Source organism: Astyanax mexicanus, chromosome 18 (genome assembly GCF_023375975.1).
Source record: "Astyanax mexicanus isolate ESR-SI-001 chromosome 18, AstMex3_surface, whole genome shotgun sequence".
Lineage (NCBI taxonomy): Eukaryota > Metazoa > Chordata > Actinopteri > Characiformes > Acestrorhamphidae > Astyanax > Astyanax mexicanus.
The window spans coordinates 21949051-21963698 of NC_064425.1; the positions used below are offsets into that span (position 1 = coordinate 21949051).

The 14648-nt window shown below is 37.2% G+C and overlaps 1 protein-coding gene across 1 annotated transcript; it reads right to left on the reverse strand.

Moving 5' to 3' along the window:
* Nucleotides 1-3658: 3658 nt before the first annotated feature.
* LOC103039236 (protein FAM181B) lies at nucleotides 3659-6010 on the reverse strand. Its single transcript, XM_007236731.4, has one exon. It carries the CDS (start codon nucleotides 5839-5841, stop codon nucleotides 4861-4863), a length of 981 nt encoding a protein of 326 aa, XP_007236793.3. The 5' UTR covers nucleotides 5842-6010; the 3' UTR covers nucleotides 3659-4860.
* Nucleotides 6011-14648: the final 8638 nt, after the last annotated feature.

Sequence of the window (14648 nt, forward strand, 5' to 3'; positions counted from 1 at the left end):
TTATGTCCAGTAATCTAAAAAACAAAACACAAGTCATTTTATATGTGGCATTTGTGCTGTTTCCTTAATAAGTACTGAATGCAACAATACAGGATTGTGTTTATGTAAATATGTCTGATTCAATAAGTCCATTACTGCTCTGTGTGACACAAAATAAGGTTTGAGTGCACTGTAATAAATTGGATTTAGCAAATAGCAAAGTAATATTGAAGCTCAGGGATAAGGTTTGGTCTTGAGAAAAAAAAGCTCAAAATAGCAACACTGCCATCTAGTGCACAGGAAAGACACAACAGTTTGTAAATATATATACAGCTCTAAAAAGAATTAAGAGACCATTTTAGTTTCTGTATCAGTTTCTCTGATTTTGCCTTTTATAGGTATATGTGTGAGTAAAATGAACATGGACATTATTCTATAAACCATGGACAACATTTCTCCCAAATTCCAAATAATTTTTTTTTTTTTAAGTGTTCAGAAATCAATATTTGGTGGAATAACCCTGTTTTTTTTAAAACACAGCTTTCATGCATCTTGGCATGTTCTCCTCCACCAGTCTTACACACTGCTTTTGGATAAATTTATGCCACTCCTGGTGCAAAACTTCAGTTTTTAAAAACAGTTTTAAACGATGATTTTATTTACTAAGGGAAAAAAGATGTCCAAAGTAATCCGGCCCTTGTGCAAAAAAAAGTAGTTGCCCCTCAATGAATTAACTGATTAACCACATTTTTGAAAGCTGAGATTAATTTCAAGTACAAGGAATTTTATCATTTTAACAGAACCTGTCTGACAACATAAAACAAGAGAAAATATCACAAAAGCAACACATTATGCTACGATCTAAAAAAAATAAAGAACAGATGAGAAAATAAAGTCATTTAAGACCTATTAGTCTGGAAAGGATTACAAAGTCTATTATTAAAGAGCTATTATTTTCAAATGAAGAAAACATTAGAAACAAATGAAGACACTGGTGAATTAGCCCACTGAAATACTCCAAAAGGGCATGGACAACTCATCCAGGAGGTCACAAATAAGAACACAGAACAACACTTAAAAAACTGCAGGCCACACTTTCCTCAGTTAAAGTCGGTGTTAATGATTCAATCATAAGAAAGAGACTAAAAGAAAATGGTCTCCATGGGAGAGTTCCAAAGCAAAAAACACTGCTGACCAAAATAACACATCTCACATTTGCCAAAAAAACACGGTGGCGGTAGTGTGATCTGCTGTGGTCTGGGGTGCTTTACTGCTTCATGGCCTGGACAATCTGCTGTAAGTGATGAATCCATTATTATTATTATTATTATTATTATTATTATTATTATTATTATTATTATTATTATTATTATCATTTAAAGACTGCTTTTTATATTTACTGTATATATTTACTTATATTACTTTTAATATTACTGTTATTTGTGTCTGATTTTAAAATGTGTTTGTTAATCTGAAAGTGTAAATATGATTAAAACAAAGCAAAAACAGAAAAACATACATATTACATATGTTACATATTAAATTATATAGTTCTGCACAGGTACATATAGTGCAAATGTACCCTCAAACATACAACACAGTCCTCCAAGTCCAACTGTATCCCTTAAAAGTAGGGGAAAACAACCGTAAAGATATATATTCTAAATAGTGTGCCCTTTAACTAATGCTAGACATTCCCTTGGAGGTACCATTGCAGTGTCAAGAGACACCTACATCAGTGAGAGTTTTGAACTAATTGTCTAGTGCAGGGGTGTCCAAACGACGGCCTGCGGGCCATTTGTGGCCCGTTTCCTTTTTTGGAGCGGCCCGCAAGGCATTTAAGAAATAGAATGAAAGTTGGCCCGCTGTTAAACAGGTTTTTATAATGTGAGATTCAAAGTTTGAACGCTAGGTGTCAGAAACGGGCCAAAGAGTCTAAAAGCGGAGAGAGTGCGCGTTTCTAGCGCAAAAAAAAAACTGGCCAAAGAGTCTAAAAGCGGAGAGGGTGCGCATTTCTAGCGCAGAAAAACGGGCCAAAGAGTCTAAAAGCGGAGAGGGTGCGCATTTCTAGCGCAGAAAAACGGGCCAAAGAGTCTAAAAGTTGCCGTAATTAAGGAGAGACATCATGAAATGAAACATCAATTTGAAAAATCTTAGTTTACACAACACTGCCAAAGATAAAGATAGTAAGTAAAGTAAAATGGTGTGTAAATGAAAGTAATCAGGAAAATGTATGATTTAAAGTGATATATTTCATTATTTGTTTTACTACACAGTCTTTGGCCCATGACTTCAAATATATTTCTCCTTCTGGTCCCCAACAAAAAAACGTTTGGACACCCCTGCTCTAGTGTATAAAGACATTTAATTTATAAGGCTTTTTTGCTTTAGTTTTTCATTCATTTTAATACATGAATGAAGGAATTTCTTGTCATTTTTTAGAGCAAAAGAGGCCACATATTGGTCAGAATAACGCCCATATTGTGTCTAATCTCATTTGTGGCCAGACCATTGCATTATAATCAGTTTAAAATAAATAAAATAAAAAATGTAATAAATATTATTATGTTAGTGGAACAGAATCATCTTCTTGACCCCAACATAATTAGTTCTATGCGTATTACTGGAATGTTTATTTTGTATTATTATAACTCAGATTTCACCCCAATTATTGGTCATTTTCAAATACCACCCAGAAGCCAGGTCTCTGCAATGCATCTTGAGAGTTGCTGAGAGTTTGAAGGCTGGCTGGTTCTGTTAGCTGATGTAACAGAACTGTCAGCGTATATCCAATTGTGCTCTCTAGATGTTCAGACACTGAAGGCTGTGGCATCATCAGGGATTGAACCAGCAATGTTCTGATGATTTGGACCAGCACTTAGACAGCAGTGCCACTCAAGCATTAGTAAGTAGTACTCATTATTTTAAAGTCAAAATTGAAAGTGAATAAATAGTGATTCCATTAAAAATGTAAGGGTTTTGTAAACTTCCCATTTTTGTAGGACTTTCTGCATGAGGATGACGAATTAACAATAACATTGCCTTTATATTAATTAATATCCCCCAAAAGACACTTGAAATTAAAATCTTGAATAATATATAGTTTATCTATTTGTAAAGCTAAATTAAATGTAAATGATATTCTAATTCGAATTTTAATTCAAGTTAAGTGCTGTCTGTCTTTATCAGTAAGCAAACCAAGAGCATAACAGAAAACAGCCTAGTTTAACCAAAATATCAAAATATATATATATATATATATATATATATATATATATAATTATAAATTGAAATCTAATTATAATATCCAATAATATAATGTGTCTATATGAATTTCTTTTTAATTCAAGAAAACAAACATGTTTACATACAGTTATTACTAAACTGGATGGGTTTCTAAAGCAGTGGAGTACTTGTGTAAATGATTCTGTTAATCCATAGAGGGAGCTATTGGCTCACTACAATCATAAAACCCAAAGGTTAAAAAATTATATTTCCATTATTGGTAGAACCATCCACACGCATTGACTTTTTTGTGCTACACTAAAAAAAAATCCAAATTTTTGAAGTTTGAAAACATATCACTTTTTAAAGATTGCAAAAAGTTCCATAGTAATTACACACCATTTTTTTTGATCCAGAGAAATTCACTGAAAAGATTAGGATTATGACACAAAAATAAGAATAAAGACCAGCTTTATTGTACCGTATTACATTATCAACATAATATATTTTGCATTTTCTTTACGTTTCTACATTGATCCAACTATTCAGATCAGGTGAATGAATTACAGCAAAACAGCAATCGAGTGTCAGTACCTAAGATACAACCCTCAGACTTCTTGAATGTTGACCCCGCTGATAGTTTAAGGTGGTTTACTGCAAAAACACACTGGAAGAAAATCTGTGATTCCAATAGCCTTGCAAATATGTTGCAACCGTAGATGTGTCTCACTGAACGCACCTCTCCTATAAAAGTATTAAACAGAACTAAATATACAGCTATCCGTTAGAATGCTTTACGTCGTGGGTTTGCTCTTTTCCACAGGATTTTACAATTGGAAATGTCCAACATCTAAACTCGTCTTCTATCCTAAACCAAAGTTAGGGTGTCGTCATAAATCAAAACATCATTTTGCAGTCCTTTGCATAAAAAAAAACTTTCTCTTATCCATTCAGCACTCATTTAAAGATTTAATATACACTCATCGTCTAGCCACCTTTTCATGATATAAGGGCACCTGCTACTTCAGAAGATGAATATATGTAGATGAATATACACATAGACATCCAGAATGACTAATTTGCTTGCATTCAGAAAATACACGGCACACAAGGTAAGTTTTTACAGCGCATTTGAAGAAGGCCGTGCATCCTTTCTAAATCGACAAACAGTTCTGACTTAATTTCACAGATATTTCAAACTGAAGGACCGTAGCATTCCAATCGCAGTCTCAGATTGCTTTAATTACAGTAGATTGTACAAGTGAAAAGTGATTACCCTCTTTAATAACTATTGTCTAGAGACCTACATGGCTGTGATTATTTTTTGACACATGGAAGCGAGTGAAATAAGACCCTGAGATAATGTTCTCAATAATCCCTCACCTTTACCAATTCGAACATAAAGTCTTCACTGACGACTTCATCTCTTTGTAAGAGTACATCACGACAAATTTAATTGGCTCTTAGAGTGCTGTGCCTACATCGCTCATATGGGGTGACCATATGAGTCTCTCGAACAGTCCTGTACCGTACTGAATGCTGAGCTTGTGGAGATCGCTGTAAAATCCCATTATTTCAAGCAAGCAGCAGGATTATCTTTCTGCAAAATACTCCATTGTCATCCTTGTCTTCTTCCCAAAATGTATTTTATTTCACTTAAAGAGATGGAAAACTGCCTCTGGTGTAGCCACTAGCCAGATCATAAGAGACCTGAGAGACAGGGCAGTCTGTAAAGAAGTTTGGGAAAGTCAACGACGAACATGGAGAACTTTGTTCCGCAGGCGCCGGGCCAGATGAGTCTGTGTTGCCGTAAAGAGGTGGCTGCCCTGGCACTGTCCTCATGTCCCCTGTTTTTTTGGACGCACCACTGCCAGTGGTGCCCCAAGGCTCGGCATACAGGAAACCACCCGTCACAAAATGGTGTGAGTCGAATGCGCCTGGCTCAGGACCTCCAGTTCCCTCCTGCTGGACTCTGACAGGCGTAGTAGTGTGGAAGAGCTCCTGTTCGGTGACCATGTTGCTGTAGTCAGGTCCCAGCAGTTCAAAGAACTCCGCTGCATCCGGATTTCCCCGCTCCAGGTCTTTGAGGGACATGCCGGAAGTTGATGTGACTCTGGAGCAGTTGGCTGGCTCTGTGAAGAAGGATGGAGGCAGGTTTCGATGTCTCAGTGGGGGCTTTTTGGCCCTTTCTCCTCGCAAGTCCTTGGCAGGGTTAAAGAGGGCGGCCAGACTCTTGCTCTGCAAGTTGGCCTGAGCCCCATCCCGTTTAGGTGGTGTTTTGCTCTGCAGGGTGCTGGTTGGAGTCTGTGGCGAGTCTTGTCTCTTGCAAGGCTCTTGAGTCGCTGCAGTCCCAGACGAGATGATCCCTGTGCACCTTTTGATCTGCTTCTGCAGGTACTTGCGGTGGTTCACTTTCCTTTTGGACTTGACAGGCTTGTCCAGAGCCAATTTGATGTTGCTTGAAGCAGAGTCGATGAAGCTGAGCAGGTCCCTGGTAGTCTCCCTGAAGTCACGCTCACAGTCAGCTTCCCCCAAGAGACCCCCGTCCAAGCCCTTCTCCACCTCATACTCCATCACCGAACCAGGGAAACAGAAGTTTAAGAACTGCGAGTTCATGATGGCTGCCTGAACAGCCATTTCTCTCTGCAATCTTCAACCAAGATGGCCACTGGTATTCCCAAGAGTTGGTCAGATCATTATTTAGGCATTGTTTTTTTTCTGTCTAGAGTCTTCCAGGGTGGTGTGCTAACCCTTGGTCCTTGCGCTGGACAAGCTGGACAAGCAACGTGCTTCTTTTTACTCTACCCAAAGCAGGACTGGGGGACAGACTTTGGGGGAAGGCAGGGGGGATTTTAGGGGGCAGGGCCAATGATGTCAGGACATTAAAGGGGAGGGCCAGAGGGACCCTGGGACTTAACTCTTTGCTCACGCCTGACCACCTGCAACTAAGAGGGATTTGTCTGAGGCATCCCACTGAGAAAAAAGACAATAGCTACTTGTTCAACTGTCTCTAAGCAGCTCTTATTGTTAGTGTGTGTGTGTGTGTGTGTGTGTGTGTGTGTGTGTGTGTGTGTGACCTGTACAATGTCATTACATAAAAGACAATGATCGGTAACCAATACATTCAAATCAAATCAGATCAATAAAGGCACCTTAACTTTGTCTTATATGTCTTATTTTGTCCTGCTCTGTTTTTTTATGGTGCCATTTTGTCCTTAAGCATGTAGATCATTGTGTATATGTATCATCAGCTTTTATTTATTTCAGCTATTTTGACAAATTTAATTGCCTTTTTTTGGGAGATTTGAGAGTTCACAATGCTACATCAGGATATTACATGTAGACATTTTGAGTAGATACAGTTTTAATTTGCCTCTTTTTATTTCCTCTTCAATTTTGCAGTTTCTGTGTGAGATATCTCATGACAAGCAAAGGCAATGTCCATTAAAAAAATAATTACTTTTAGAAAAATTACATAAAAAATGCGACATTCAGAATATTTCAGAGAATTTTTTTTTGTCTTTGTCTAATGTTTTAAGGCACTCCACAAGATCCGGCAGTAATCAAAACCAAAAGTTATGCACAAGCACAGTGATTTAATTAGCTTGGATAAGTTGTTTCCTTGCAGGCATCAATAATCAAAACGCTCATTTAAAAGTCTGCTTGATCTGCAGAGCATAAACTAAATTAATCCATGTATGATAGCGTATTAATCAAATGTTGAAAAGAAAAAGGCATGGGTTCAAGCTGGCAAGCTGGTGCCAGTGTGTTCACATGTGTATTCCCCAACTTCCTACTAGTGTCTTAATCTGCTTGTGGTGAAAGTTGAGTTCTTGTGCATTCCCGCACCAGTGGGAATTTTAGCCTCTGCCTGACAACTATTATGGGCTGCCTTTGACATACAGCCCTACAGGGTCTAAATAGCTTCTATTCTTCCTTCGGCAGTGAAAGGGATCTTTGTGCCAGAGATTCATTAAACTGCACCTCACAGCCCCTTCGTAAAATGGGGCTCAATAATGAACAGTCGATTTAACTAGAAAAGCTGCCGGAGCTGTTAAATTAAAGGGGACTAAAGTGCAGTTCAGGCCCAGTGTGCCAGAAGAAATGTTGACCTTAAGAAATCCTGGGTATGAGTGTAACGGCCGCTGTAAACAATCCCGCATTTACAGGAAGTTTCTTGGCTAGCGGTGAATGCCGGAATGGGAGATGGACCAACACTGGGAGGTTCATAGGGGCCTAAACTAATCCCAACTGAAGCAAAAGCACTTACAAGGACATGTTTGGGGGATTTCGAGAGGTAGGAAAATGACAATGCAGCGAGAAGGAGGGGCATAACAGGAGAGTCTGTCAATATGAAGAGATTACTTGTGATGTTGAGTTGGCATTATCTGTGAAAACTAAAGAAAGTTCACTTTTAGAACTGATAGCAATTTTCAGGCATGTATACTTATTAAACTTTTTTTTTTTTTTTGGGGGGGGGGGGGGTGGTCCAATTTAAAACTATGGGTGAACCCCTTAAAATGCATTGAGGTCTCTTCAAAAATGTTTTCAGAAGTAAAATGTTTCCTGAAAGTTCCTCCCCAGTTGCTGGACCTGTTGAGGAACCTCCAAAAGTTCATTAAGGATAAAGAATCATAGATGCCATAGAAGACATTAAAGCCCCTTTAAAGGTCTAAAGGAGCTCTCACACACTGCTATTCCAAACATGAGTTTATATTAAACAAAGTGATATCTCTCAATAATCCACTCGAGGCACTTTTATTTTGAAGTCTATAAGTGTAGTTGTGTAGAAGGAAACCAATATCTCAAATCTCATCTCATTCCATCGTTAAAACATTGAAATCGTGTGCCAAATGACACGTGATTTCACTCTACCTTCTCTTTCTTTACCACATCTGAAGACTTTACCAGGCATTTTCTTTTTTTCCCCCTCAAAAAGTGCATTTTAAGGTGACGCAGTGAATCATTTAGATGTTTGCAAGGGTGATTTTTAAAAAAAGCCTAAGCGCCTTTGAGAAAGAGGGACTGTCGAGAGAGTGTTATTATTATGTAAATTCCAACGGAGAAAAGGAACAGTGAAACTGATAGCACTGATCTAATTATCTGTAGCCCAGCTCCCCTGGCCTGAATAGGGGTCCTGGAGAAGCTGCCATCCCCTCACAATTAACAGCTGCACAACAATGGAACAGAATAGCAACAAACTTTTCTTGAATCAGTGCAGACTTTTATTCTGTAAAAAGCTCCAGATATTTTATTAGTTATTACAAATCTGTTTTTCTTAAACCCTCCTGTTTATGTATAGGGCTGTGTGTAGCCATGTTTATCAATCTAACAAATATACTTTTTTAATTAGTATAATTAACAATATACACAGAATCATTATATATGTAATCCAAACAGTCATCTATTAGTTCAGTTTCTGAATCAGTTTCTCTGATTTTGCTATTTATAGGTATATGTTTGAGTAAAATGAACATTGTTGTTTTATTCTATAAACTACGGACAACATTTCTCAAAAATTCCAAATAAAAATATTGTCATTTAGATCATTTATTTGCAGAAAAAGGCTTTCAGACCTCAAATAATGCAAAGGAAACGAGTTCAGAAATCAATATTTGGTGGAAAAACCCTGGATTTTAATCACAGTTTACATGCATCATATTCTCCCCCAGTCTAACATACTGTTTTTGGATAACTTCATGCCAATTCTGGTGCAGTTCAGCCATATTAATCTTGATTATATTCCAGAGGTTTTAGGTTTTAAATATATATAGCCTCAGTTTTAATTTTATTTTTTAGCATTTGATATTTTGATTACTGGATGAAACTGATGTGTTAATGTGCATCTGTAACATATCTATTGTATTTTAACTTCATTTACTTAACTTTAACTAAATGTTATGTTGTATAGTTTTTATTTTTGCAGTAGCTAGTGTGTTAGTGAAGGATGTGCGAAATAAAAAATTATTGTACAGTGTAACTGCCTGTTTTACTGTCCATATGACAGTAAAAAACCTCTTGAATCTTGACCTAATTATTTATATATATATATATATATATATATATATATATATATATATATATATATATATATATTAACATACATAATATAATTACATATAATTTGTGTTCCGTTAACAAGTTAATTACACAAATTACACTAAGCAGAAAGGTTTTATACGCCATAAATAAAATAAAACTACTTTCAAACGTGTCAATTTGAGCCACAATATAAAAAAGGTGTTTATTGTTTGATATTATGTCATGCATGCTAAATTTTATTCCTACAATGTGAGTTACAGTTCAGCATTTTTCCTTAGAATGCATAACCTACATTAAAATTCAAGCTCTAAACGTCTAGACTTTGGCAACGCGATTAGCCCTTTCATTTCTTTTTAAGCAAGTTTCCACATCCTCTTCTTTCTTCGGCAGCCTAATTTTGGCACAGTGACATCACCAAAGTAATGGGCGAAATTTTCTCTTCTTCCCGCACAGAGCTTTTGTACATGCTAGTCATTCACATTTGAGGGCCTGATGCACTGATTCCGGAAACAAGTTTCTATGGCCACATAAAGGGCGAGGGGATCAGAGGGGGTTGGGAGTTGAATACTGGCAAGAGAGAAGGTTGGGCGGGTGGAGGGGGGGCTGTTTTGGGGAGAATTGCATTACATTAAAGAAAAGCGACAAAGGGGATTCCTGACCACTTGAACTTCCAAAAATGTCCTGATGTGTTTCGTCTGCAAGCAACACATGCTGGCAAAGCCAAAGCAAAAACGCCAGGAACTCCTAACATGCAGATTTTTACACTATATACAAAACATGCGTACATAAATAAAAGACATTATTACATTGGGAGAAAAACGAACAATAAACAAGGTCAAATAGAGGTGAACAAATGTCTTAGTGGGGGGAACAAATGAGGCAGGTCATCTTTCTGCTTTCGATTCACGTCGCTGGAAAAGCTGCTTAAGCAAACGGACCATTGAAAGTGAGCATTGTTTGGTTATCGTTACACACTGTGAACCCCGCCCTCTGCCCAGGGAATTTACAAACTCAGCACCCACTCTTTTTTCTTTTTTCTCCTTCACCCTCTCTCCCTAACCCCCAAACACTCTTTCCACCGACTTTGGGTGTCAAAAGCAGGTTTTACACACTCGCAAATACACGCTCGCACAAGTCTAATCTCTTACTACTACTGTGTGGTCTGCATGAGCAGTGGCATACAGACAGGTTCACACACTATGGGTCAACAGAAAGCTAATAACAACAAAAAAAATCTGACTGATTGAAGTGTCAGGAAAGAATAAAGGACGGCAAAATAAATGACAGCACTAAAATCTGGAGAAAGGTGAGATATGGCTCATGCTAATGGCTCAGTCAGTACCACTGTTTGTCTCTATCTGTGTCCACAGAGAGATAATGAGAGATTATACTCCGTTTTTTCCCAAAGAAACAAAATCTACAGTATATGTATATAATATAGTATATTATACTCATCACTGAAAAACTAGCTGCAATGCTATTTGGAAGAAATACAAATGATACCAGAAGTATCATAATATAGATTATTATAAGACACCACCTAAAAAAATATTTGTTTCTTTGATTTATTTTACCAAATTGAAGTCCTCTGGCATATAAACAAGAGGAAGATGGATGATCACAAGCCATCAAACCAAGCTGAACTGCTTGAATTTTTGCACCAGGAGTAAAGGCATAAAGTTATCCACAAGCATTGTGTAAGACTGGTGGAGGAGAACATGCATGAAAACTGTGATTAAAAACCAGGGTTAATGCATCAAATATTGATTTTTTTGGCCTCTTAAAACTTTATGAATATGGACTTGTTTTCTTTGCATTATTTGAGGTCTAAAAGCTCTGCATCTTTTTTTTTATATTTCATCCATTTCTCATTTTCTGCAAATAAATGCTCTAAATGACAATATTATTATATGAAATTTGGGAGAAATGTCCGTAGTTTATAGAATAAAACAACAATGTTCATTTTTCTCAAACATATACCTATAAATAGCAAAATCATAGAACCTATCTTACATTTTTCCAGAGCTGTATAAGCAACTCTTGGTCATATTTAAAAGTTGTGTCTAAAGAATCTGTAATTCAACATGCCAGAAGTCCCTGCACTAAGTCGTAGATGTTAATCATAATGTCCTGCGATAATCCATCCCATGTGGTTTGAATACAGTTCATTAACACAGTTAATAGCGAGTCCAGTAGCATCCCACACATTTTAAACCATAGATAGTTCTGGCAATGTGACTGACCACGGTATGGTATCTGTATCTTCAATACAAGCTCTTAAGACAGCAGCAGAATGTGGACAAGCACTGTCCTGTGTTAAAAGTGTTAAGTTAGTGACAGTGGTTGCAGGACCTCGTTAACGCAATGTTGGGCTGTTAAATGCCTGTTATGAAGACCATAACAGGAACTGTAGGAATCTGCACTCCACACCATGGAGTGGTCAGACTTGAGATGCTGACCACAGACCCTCCACACACGGACTAAAGCAGAACTTGTCACACTCAATGACATTCTAGCACAACCTCCCACCAAGTTTCATTCCTGCCAGTTAATTACTTTTGAGTTCCACTTAAAAAAACTTTTTAAAAACGTTTCTCAAACTGTATAATACAGCCTAACCTAGGTTTTACTGAGGATTTTAAAAGGGAAAAGGTGCTCAGCTTAGTGCTATGCCTTCCAAAGCTTTAAATATATGCAGCTGGATTAATCAAGGACAGCAGTGCAGTGTCTATGCATATATATTCCAGCTCTATACAGCAGCACCCCATTTTGCCAGTGAGCTTACATTTTGCCAAAAGTAACAGGCTGGACACATCAAACAATGTAATGTTGGATCCTTTTTATATATATAAAGCTCTGGAAAAAAATAAGAGACCACTTAAAAATTATTCTTCAATTTTACCAAATTGAAAACCTCTGGAATAAAATCAAGAGGAAGATGGATGATCACAAGCCATCAAACCAAGCTGAACTTCTTGGGTTTTTGCACCAGGAGTGGCATAAAGTTATCCAAAAGCAGTGTGTAAGAGTGGTGGAGGAGAACAAGCCAAGATGCATGAAACAGTGATTAAAAACCAGGGTTTTTCTACCAAATACTGATTTCTAAACTTTTAAAAATTAATGAATATAAACTTGTCTTCTTTGCATTATTTAAGGTCTGAAAGCTCTGTTTTTTGTTATTTTTCATTTTCTGCAAATAAATGCTTTAAATTACAATATTTTTGTTTGGAATTTGGGAGAAATATTGACAGTTTATAGAATAAAACATCAATGTTCATTTTAATCAAACATATACCTATACATAGCAAAATCAGAGAAACTGATTCAGAAACTAAAGTGGTCTCTTAATTTTTAGGAGTGGCATAAAGTTATCCAAAAGCAGTGTGTAAGACTGGTGGAGGAGAACATGCCAAGAGGCATGAAAACTGTGATAAAAAAACAGGGTTTCTGCACAAATGTTGATTTTTAAATTCTTTAAACTTTATGAATATGAACTTGTTTTCTTTGCATTATTTTAGGTTTTTCTTTTACTTTGATCATCATATCACCACATCACATCATATCTGTCTAATATTAGAAGTCCTTTAGTATTTAGAGTGAACCATTCAAAATGTGGCTCTGGTATGACGAGCGCCGACACTTTTGTGACCCTTTTAAAAGTAGGTGTGCATCATCCATCATTTTATCCCATTCAACTTCATTTCATCTCCAGAGCCTCACCTCTCAACCCCAGCTCACCAGCAGGCCAGAACCTCCTCCGTGCTCCGGCTGCAGTATTAATAATACTACTAGCGGGGGGCAGCTTGCGAAAGATGAGGGATGTGGAGGTACAGCAATTTAGAGAGGTTGGAATTGCCAGTGGAAGAATGGCAGTCTGAGGGAGTCCTGCAGGTTGGTCTGCATGGGGCATGGTCTCCCTGTTATACACTGCTAGCCTCCCGCTAGCCACTTTATTGCTCAACGTCTGCCGTGGAGTTTTTATTAAATCACACCAGAGCAGTGGAGGAGCAAGAGCAGGAAATGGGATATCTCTGCTGGATTCTATTAATATGCATTTACATTGCAGCTACTTTCTACCTCATACATACACAATATGTCCAAATGTCTGTGAACACCCCTTTTAATAACTGCATTTAGCTCATTTAAATTGCACTCACTGCTGATACAGATGTGAAAATACACACACTTGTCTAATCTCTGTAGAGAAGTATTGCCAAATAAATATGAATTTATTGGCATGCCTAATGTGTGGGCTAGAGGGCTATAAAACCCCCAGCATTAAGTTGTGTGTGGAGCAGAGGAACTGTGTTCTCTGGAATGATTAGTTGGGGGTTGGAGCTGGTTGGTCATCATTTAAAACCCTGACTTCACCAAAGCTTTTGCTCTAAAATCTAGTAGAAATGATAAACAGGATAAACTCTTTTAATACCTCTGATTTCAGAAGAAACAGTGAATGAGCAGGTATCCCCATACTTTTGTCCATATACTGTGTTTTAGACTTTTTCATACATTAATTCACATAAATGGTTAAAAAAGCTAAATGAAAATGTATAATTTAGACATTTGATCAATTTACATACAGCGATTCTCATATAGATATATATATATTGTACATTCAGACATATTCATACACACATCTTAAGATATAGGGCCCTATTTTAGTCATTTAAATGTGAGCTGTCAACTGTGCATCAATATGTCTTTGCTATCGTAACATCTCAAAAAATGCACAAAATGCATGTACTAATTGTGCGTGTGTGTGTGTGTGTGTGTAACAAACGGAGGTGTACACACGTTGAGCACATGCGGTGCGCCCTGCATTGCCAAGATAGCAATGAATGTCTGATGGTTCACTGTTGTCTAGGTTGTTTTCAGGCAGTGGAGCACCTCAGCTTTTCATTGCCAAGATAGCAACAAGCCAGAAATGAACCTGAACACACTTCATTTCCAGACCACCACGCCCATCGGTGTAGATATAGTCGTAAGCCCTGTTGCTATTTAAACAATGCAGGTGGAAGGTATGAAAACATAGCAAAAAGTGTGTAAGATAGCAATGAGCATTGTTACGCACCTTGCACAGGGTGTGAGATAGGGCCCATTATGTCTTTCAGTTTCCTGTTGCAGTAATCATTTAGATATTTTAGTAAAAAGAAACAATCTTTTACAGACCACATTTGAGAAAGTGAGAAACATATTTTACATTTACTGAATAAAATATTCTATAGGTTGTGATAGGAAAATTTAAACTATGTCCACTAATGTTTCCAGATGTGATGCAGAGTTTTTAAATACCTGAAACATTTCTCCAAACTACTTGGTTACTGGTAATAATTAATCTATAATCCCAATATCTTTTATGGTCCATTGAGTATTCCATTGTGAAAAGAATCAAAATACCTTCA

Bases quoted from the DNA above. Each gene is read 5' to 3' on its own strand.
- LOC103039236 (XM_007236731.4), bottom strand. From the start codon at position 5,841: ATGGCTGTTCAGGCAGCCATCATGAACTCGCAGTTCTTAAACTTCTGT.